Source organism: Calidris pugnax, unplaced genomic scaffold (genome assembly GCF_001431845.1).
Source record: "Calidris pugnax isolate Ruff unplaced genomic scaffold, ASM143184v1 scaffold45, whole genome shotgun sequence".
In the NCBI taxonomy this organism is placed as follows: domain Eukaryota; kingdom Metazoa; phylum Chordata; class Aves; order Charadriiformes; family Scolopacidae; genus Calidris; species Calidris pugnax.
In genome coordinates this window covers 2,647,338-2,656,425 of record NW_015090764.1, presented here as the reverse complement: position 1 = coordinate 2,656,425, position 9,088 = coordinate 2,647,338, and the positions used below count along the sequence as shown (strand labels likewise).

Below are 9,088 nucleotides of genomic sequence, written 5' to 3'. Positions count from 1 at the left end.
GCGCGCCGCCATCTTCCCCCGCTGCCGCTGACGTCAGGCGGAGGGCGGGGCCGCACCTGCCGCCACCGCCCCGGCTGCGGGGGCGCCATGGCAACCGCGCCGCGCGCGAGGCCCGGCCCGGTCGGGAGCCCGCCAGCCCCGGCCCTGAGGTACGGCCCGGGCCTGCTCTCCTTCGGTACCGGCTCGGAACCCCAGATGTTCAGTACCTCACGCCGGCCTCTCTGGAGAAGGGAAGGGAGTTGAAGCATCAGGTCAGCGACACGTTAAATCTACTCTTTCTGGTGCCGTTTTCCTTGTTTCCCACTGGAAGGGCGAACAGCGTACTCAGCTCCTCTGATCCACTTTCTGACGCTGGCAGAAGGACCACGGGGGGCCCAGGAAGCCCTCAAGCTCTTCCTTCTGAAGCAAATAACGCTGTGGAAGAAATCGGGACTCAAACCCAAGCTCACTCTCAGCGAGTCCTCCAGCTACTGCTGAAAATCCCGCGTTATAGTGGCAGCAAAAGCCACCCAAGCAAAGGGAGAGCTCCTGAGGGGACAATGTGGGAAATAGACGAGATGGGAGGCAGGAGAACAAGACAGACCTTCGATACCACAGGCAGAAAAGGGAAAAAGACGACAGGAGTTGTTCCACCATGAGTGTGTAGCTCTGTGCATATCTGAGAGGCGGCGGAGAGAGGAGACTGGATCTCACCACTCAGTCACAAAAACCAGAAGTCCTACGACAATGAATAAAATTAAGCTATTTCTACAAACTCTCATTGAACAAGTCGGGGTAGGAGCACCCACCTTACCAGGCAAACCAGCTCTCCCTGACAGCTGTGGGAAAGAATAACCAGTATGCACCAGAAACCAGTTACCTGAGAGAGGATTCTCACCTTTCCCAATAGAAGGATTGTTCAACTGCTTTCAAAAACACTCAGATACTTTGAGGAATAATTTTTGCAGGTGTTGCTCACAACAAAAATCTATGGCTTAGCTAAGAAAGCAGAGTAACAGCAGCAAAGAAAACAGCTGAGTAGAAAAGACAGGCAAGAGATTATGTTGGCTACCTCAAAAGCACACCTACTGCAGAACACAGACTGCATCTCTGGTTATAATTCACTGCTTGGTTAAAGATTTTCAAAATAAAAGTTAGCTTACCGTTGTGGAAATACAAATTGCATGTAGACTTAATGAAAGATCAAAATGGTCTGTGATTCTTATTAGGAAATGAAGTTATTTCCATGAACATGAAAAACCACTGCAGCCAATTAATTGTTGTACAATTAAAGGAAAAGCCCAGAGAAAATTAAAACCAGTTGTCTGCCATGTACCTGTAAGTACACTGACACCTTCTACAAAGAGCCTGCACTTGCAGGGTGAAAGGTAGCAACAACTCCATATAATACAAAAGCCATTTGCTGATACAGTATTTCTGTGATTCAGGAATCCTGAATACTTGGTGAGGATCACAGCTACAAGGCAGAACACAAGTGCAGAGACCAACATGACAAATAAAAAGTTATGATGCTGGAGGAAAAAATAAAATCACAGAAGACAAAATATAACACTTTATTAAAAATTAGTGTTCCATTTCCATTTAATGCACTGATAAAAGAGAAAACACTTTAATCAACAGCTAATATGATTACTGCATTAACTAATTATTTTATCCATAAGGCTGACCCTTAAAAGTTAGACATAAAAATAAAACAAAGCCTGATGCTACAAGAAAACAGCTTGGTCACAGAATGTCAGTTTAAACAAGATAAGCAATCATACTTGCTATCCTCTGGATACAAAATATTATAGAAATCCAAAGTCCTTTACTATTATTAAACAAATTAAGCTTCAACATCCCTCTGAGGTAGGGGAGGGTCTTACCACCATTTTATTACAGAAGAGGAAAAATTATGCAAATACAAAAAAACCTGACTTGCTGTATGTCACTGAGTTAGTGGCAAAGTTGGAAACAGCACTCATGCCCACTCATCTCTTCATAAAACCTCGGTTATCCTAACAGAACGGATGGTGTGAAATTGGGCTGTAAAGATTTAATGCCAAGGATTGTCAGAGGATATAACCTAATTATGTGAAGACAAGGACTGCTGGGCCAGACTCATTGGGTTATGTTATACTTTATCAGTATTTCCAAGAGTGAATTGTGTACGAAAATTAAAAAAAACCTCAAGAACAATAAAAATCTAATCAAAACTACAATAAGCATTGCCTGTTCCAAGCAGAATCAGCTTTTCAGTAACCCCATAGTATCAGTCCCTCCAACGTGCTCTCAGTCTCAGTCATTTTTTATTTTAACCAAGAAGTGCAAGAGAGAAAAAGTCATTGGAATGGAACATTACGATAGGATAAATGTCTCCTGTTCCAAAAACTAAATGTCAAGGTGCAGGTTAAACATTTGGTTTTGTCTCGGCATTTATCACGCAGCTGGAGGCTGCTACCCTGCAGAGCTCTCTCTTTTGACATTATTGCCTAATTAACACTGATACTGAAAAGCTGTTTAACATAAGACACTCACTCAAGGCACCAAGTCTCCTTCTCTGTAGAAAGACTGAGGCTGTTTTGCAAGACGTGAGGCCCCCACCATGGAAACGTGCAACCCTTTATTACAGAACTTGTATAGAGATGACAGTTAATCTTTTCCATTCATTCTCAGCCTGCTAATATAATACTTGAATGCACAAAAGTTCATGTAAATTTAGGAGTAGAAAGGACAGTAAGGTTTCCAAAAGAGCTGCAGCAGCTAATGAACACTAGCTGATACAGTTAGAATTTATACACTACAAATGAGGCAAAAAGGCATTTCTTCCTCCTAAAGGCTACTATAAATTCCCAGGCACATCAGCAAACACATCCATTGGTGATGGTCTATGTAGGAAGTCATTGCAGGTATTTTAAATTGCAGACAAATGCATATAATTAGAAATCTATATTGTCTTAATAGGGATCATAATTTGTGATATTTCAAGGCAGCAGAGAAGAGCCTTAGGAAGCACAGCCGTTTGCTCTCTCTGGAAGTGGACAGCCCACTACAAATAAGGGAATGCTGCAGTTCAAAACTGCGTTATGCTTTTCAGTGCTGCTTTTTCTCCATTATAGCAGGTTGTAGCAATATGTTCTAAAATTCTAGAATGTTCTTGTCAAAACAATTGATAGCCTTTAATTAAGTAAAGGACGATTAAGATGAGAATGCGAAGCATGTGTTACATCAAAACTACAGTATTCAAAATTATCAGAACCTGGTAGTACTGAGACTGTATAAATCAACATGCCATGATTTTGGTGGAAAGGACATTGAATTAACATCCTGTGTTGGAGCAGTTCCAGATAAACAGGACTCTTAAGAGTAAATGTAGTGTTCTGTCACTTGTAGTAGAAAAACGTTCAACCCATGAACCGTGCAAGTGATGGCTGCATCTACATTTACATTTAGACTGACTGAAACTTCATATGAATTATCCAATTAGGTGAGCATTCGAGTAAGAAATAACTCTGGGCTTTCTGGATTTTATCAGAAATCTAGCAGCCCTACCTAAGGAAGGGATCTCTAATATGACAATCGTTTTAGCCTTGTGCATGTCCGAGTAGCACACGTCCCAGAACACACCTACACAGAGATTTCCTGACGTTCTCCCATTCCCATCTGTCCACCAGTGGAGGGAACTATAGAACTGGGAGTCAAACCCAACCACGGGTATTGAACTGGGACCTCTCAGCCACATCCTGAAAACTTTACCAAGACAAAGAACATCAAGATCATGGTTTTGAAACATCTTTTGAATAGAGAAAACTTTAGTGTCTATGCAATTAGATTTTTACTCTGAGTAAAGCTTACAGACTGACAGAGTATCTGTCCACCGTGGGCAAGCATCATTTAACATAATTCCAAACACCATTCCAGTTCTAGTTGTACCTTAATCTAAAAGCAGATGTTTTGTGATCAGTACTAACTGGGGGTAGAGAAGGGAGAATGAACGGGGCTGAAAGAAGGTGAAATGAAAAGGATATCCATACACATTTAAAAACATTCATAACTGCTTACAGTTCTTCCTGATATTCCACATTCCACAAATACCAAGTAGTTATTTTACACTTTTTAAGAGTCTCACAACCCAGATGGTTCTCAAAACAGTTTGCTTCCAAGATTAATTTAATCTAAATTCAAATCAGAAATTAATACTACTTGTTGGCTATGGGAAAAAGGGAAAAGGAAACCAACTAAACCAAACACAAGCTCTTCTCTGCTTCTTACAGCATCATAGTGAATCCTGGGGGTACAGAATCTAACCATGGAATATCAGATCACAGATCTGACCCTCATCCTCTTTCACATACTCCTTCCCATGCCCATAGTCCCCAAAGAAAAGAAATGTGAAGATGACATTTTTCTGCTTGTAACTAATTTTTGCAAGGCTACCAGCATCACTTACTATCATAATGAATGTTAACAGTTTAAGTAACAAGAAAAAAACAATATACATCATTTGTTAAGAAACCAAAGTGCCAGGTATGAATTTTAAATGGCAGTCTTATTTGCTGTAAGATGAAAAAAGTCCAAGAGAATGAATCAAAGCTATTAAGTGCAGCACAAAGCCTCTATCACTGCAGGCTCTGCTGGTAGCTTCAAAGCACCCACTACAGTGTCATTTAAATGGTATCAGTGGAGGGAAAAAAAAATATTAAAAAAAAATCCACATCACACTCTAGTAGAATTAAAGAAAAAAACCCCACAAAAGTCTTTGTCAAAACTAATCTCAGCAGCTGTATTTTCACTGGCACAATAGAACAACCAGCTGGAAAACAACAACTTACAGAAAGCAATACAAAAAGAAAAGAGGTTATTAGACTTTTAAAGAGGCCTTTCACAAAAAGGCAGGTGCATTACTGTGGCAACACTACTTCCTGAATGTGAGGAGAATTCAGTGAGCGCCTGCCACATGTGAAGGTCTGGCAAGGCAATCAAATCCTCAAAGTTTGAAGCCATTAGTGTTTTCTTACCAAGCCTCAACAACGTCATTTTCAAAAGCCTAATTGGCAAGTGGAAATAATTTTTTTTGTTCCCTCCCTCCTCTGCTTCTATTACTACCAAACCATCTACCATCTTAATTCTACTTCGGACTTCACTGTATTAATTTGGGATGATTTTCTTGTCAGGCTTTTGCAGTAATTTGCTTTAAAACTTATAGGTAGACTTGGAACTGGTGAAAGCAGTTCAAGACTCACCATGGTGGAATATGAAGCTTCCACATTCACGTGCAATATGGGAACATAAAAGCAGTTGTGGAGCATGTTCTACCACTGTCACATACCCATAGCTGCCAATCAACAGCCATCAAGTAATAACCATGTAGGAGTGGTAAAGTTTGAACCTGTAACTTACAGCTGAAACATACAAGCACATTTAAAAATACAGTAACAACTTTTTCATACTAAACTTGAACCTTTTTCCAGACACCCAATTTGCAGAGCAGCCTTGACTCTAACCTTCTGAAAGGCCCTTTACAACCAGGACCCAGCCAAGCACTCAGAACAAGAGTGATTATTTCAGTTTAAAATTTAGGATAAGCTATATTTCTCCTGTGTCCAAAGCCTCTTGCAGTTTCACGTTAGAACAAGGTTTTTATGACTGTTATCTCTTTCCACTTCTATGCTCTAGAAGGGATTCAGAACATGAAACTCAAACTCACCGTTCAGTATGTGAACATTATCTAGCACTGAGTTTGTACTTCCCTGGTCACTGCAGTTTTTCCTCTGCTGCTTGAGAAATTTAACATCAAATAGCACTTTTGGGCCAAAGGAGGAAATGAATGTAAAACTAGTTCCCCAGGTTGCTGTTGTTCATATGAACAGGATGGCACTGTCACAAGCCTAACGAATGGCAACCCTGCCACAATCTGCCTCTGAAGTTTTCTTACTTGAGGAAGTTTCTTCCTTCACCACAGCCATTTCTCCATCTCCCAAGACAAGTCATTACATATAAATATATATTTTCAAACTTTTCTCATTTCTTCAAGGGGAGATTTTTTGATGACTTGACTCTTACCTCCGCAGAAGAGCTTGCCTTAGAATTACTGAGTTTTAAAGACAGGTCTCTCAGAACACAAACTTTTGCATGTGTACTGGGGGAAAGAGGTGGGAGAAACCACATGTGCAGTGCATCTGCCTATTGGATAGCTACCCATTTCTTCTGGGGGTTATCAGCTGTAGTGTTTGCTAAAAGGGGCCATGTTCAAGTTCTCTCCACCCCCTCTTCTGTATTTTGATTTAAAAACTGGAAGTTCCATTATACAAAACCCTAAAAGGGCAGGTATCTGCAAAAAGATTTTCAAATCACACCATCTCATTCAGGAAGAGCAGTACTTCTCACGGGAAGTAAGAGAGCTGGCGAGTCACGAGATACGCAAGAGCCACCACAAACTGCCAGAATGGGTGCTCCCAATTCTTCTCCTCACATGGCATGAAAAGGGGCCAGTCTGTATTTAAAGCACACGGTGCAAAATTAACATTTTGCAAAATTAGTTCTCAAAGCCCTTGGCTTTTAGCGTTGCTTTGTGCGCACAAATGCCCGTTTGCTTCTCTAGGGAGCTGAGAAGCCAAATGAAGATCAATCCAGAGTCCAACTGATCCCTCCCTGCTCCATCTCCCTCCAAGAATATCCACACAAGCCTCGACACCGAACCCTTCTCCTGGACCGATGTGCTAGTGGCCGAGCTGACGGTCATCGTAGGTGCTGTATCTCTTCACGTGGATGCGACGCACTCTGTCTCGGAGTTCAAAACCCTCATCATCCTCACTGTGAGATGCCTGGCTCCGGCTCCTGCTTGTGGCTTCCAGCAGGGAGTTGTCAGGAACCCGTGGGGTTTCATATAGTAAGACATTTAGCGTTTCCTCATAAATTCGTGCCTCGGGGAATTCAACCTACAAAAAACAGCACATGTCTTTTTCCTGATTTATACAACATGACTGGAACACATGCCCATAAGTAAAAAGATACCTGAGCCATAAAAAGACACACTATAGAGAGCAAAACAACTGTAAATGAGAAGGATTAGCAAAACAGCCTAATTCCTAGTAGAGCATTCCTCCCACCAGCTCGCCTACCTCACCTCCTCTTTTAGATTGTTCTAGAATGGAATACAGTATTTCTGACTCTTTGGTGCTAATGTTGGACTCTGGTCACCTTAGCTGTACCACTGCAAGTCAAAAGGTAACTCCTCAAGTTAGGGAAACTCTGTAGATTTATCATGTTAATCATTATTTTTTTCATGCATGTAACCTATCTCTTTAGGACATACTGTGCTTGAAAGCAAGTCTTTAGGTAAGCTTTGCAAAATCAGAGGCAGGAAGACCATGAGAAGAATCACTGGAAATGTGGGGAAATCCAGATAGGCTAATTACTTCTTTTTTGACAGATATTCTGTAGTTTTGCACATAAAAGCAAAATAATAAAAATATCTTGTTTCTAAAGAGTGTTTATGCTGAAGTTTCCATTTCACTAATTTCATCCCATCCATTTCAGTTACTCGGGTTGGGGCAGATCAGTTTCAGTCTTCTCCTTTTTGGCATGTATTTTCCAACACACTGGAGAAATTTATACTCCCAGACACAACCATTTAGTCCAATTAAATACAATGATTACATCAGTGCAAGTGAAACACAGTACAAAGTAACTGCAATGAAGTGAACTTATGTAGGTATAATAAGGAGCAGAATTAGATCTTTACTTCATTCAATTAGAAGAATTTAAAGGCATTTACATGCTTTAGGGACACAAAGTCAGCTTCAAGAGACTACTGCTAAAATGCTTTCAGAATTACCATTCCCAGTCTTTCCCTCTTTAAACCTGCTACCATTATTGAGTCTCCTCTGAATTCTGTCTAGAATGCAGGATCTTTTACCAAGACACCAGCTCATCCTGCAGCTCCCGAAGCAGCAAGCCACTGTACTCATTTTGATGCCACTGACCATCAATTCCAGTCAATACTCAGGAGAGCTGGTATCAAAGCTTTTCCAATAAGTGATAATGCTTGTCCCTAGCAATTTAGCTTAAGTTATACAAAATCTGTACCTTTCTGCAATGTATCTTATGATTATTTTTTTTAAACCATAAGAGACAGGTGGGTAGAACTCCATTACCTTGGTTTGCTTCTTCTCTGTTGCGTACACTATGGAGGTACAACAGACTTCAGCAAGTTTCCTCCCCTGTCCATAGAAAGACCAGCAGCAGATTTCATCCCCTATAACATCCTTAATGAAAAGGACTCTGCCGTTGAAGCGGAGAGAGAGTTTGTCGAACAGTTCTATGTTCTTCAGCAAGTTGTCATCTGAGTTACTGAAATACAGCAAGAAAAGAAGGGATACGTTTTTTGTGGTTTTCCAACTCTTCATCTCTACAGAATTTATATGCCTATTCCACTACAGTTTTAAGCATCGATCTAACTGCAGAATACAAATAAGTAGTGACTCATTGCCATGTGCTGCCAAGAAGAGAGGGTAATAGCCAATTCAGATACAAATAGGATGCTCTGATCCCCATGAGCAAACACACCAGCCTTTAGAGGTCAAGTTATATAATTAATAACGACAGCGCAATTTCCCAAATCATTACATCAACTATCTACAACTATCTCTCGACTGATGCTCAAGACGATTAAATCACATCCTAACTGCAGTTCTCTTCAGCTCAGGAACAGCCAAAATCTAAAGAGTCAATGCATGTTAGAAGGCCAGTTAAAAGCAAGGTGTTTTCCATGTACAGTAGTGATACCACACACAAATTTCTAGGGCGAGTACACTATTTCAGAAACTAAGTTTTATTGGCTAACAACCAGAATATAGGATCTTAATAACTTTTCCAAGCAAGATCTAAATGTCCTAGAGAAAAAAAAAATACACATTGTATTATAACTTTACAATCAATAGAGCTATCAGAAAGCTATTACTTAAAAATATTTTAGTTAAGAACATCATGACCAATCAATGTCCTATTTGATTAAGTAAAAAAAAAAAAAAAAAAAAAATAATTAAAGCTGGTTATCTGACAAAATGCACTCGTAGAAAAAAAAACTGTAAACATTAAATTTGGGTAA

At 40.4% G+C, this 9,088-nt stretch overlaps 1 protein-coding gene across 1 annotated transcript in view; it reads right to left on the bottom strand.

The window, feature by feature from the left end:
• Nucleotides 1-1,524: 1,524 nt before the first annotated feature.
• The window catches only part of TNFAIP1 (TNF alpha induced protein 1), a 14,522-nt gene continuing 6,958 nt past the window's right edge, over nt 1,525-9,088 (bottom strand). Inside the window, exons 6-7 of the mRNA XM_014964379.1 lie at nt 8,136-8,331; nt 1,525-6,917 (exon numbers count right to left, since the gene is read on the bottom strand). Coding sequence (XP_014819865.1) covers nt 6,699-6,917; nt 8,136-8,331 — 415 coding nt within the window. The 3' untranslated portion in view covers nt 1,525-6,698. The remainder of the gene's footprint in view (nt 6,918-8,135; nt 8,332-9,088) is intronic.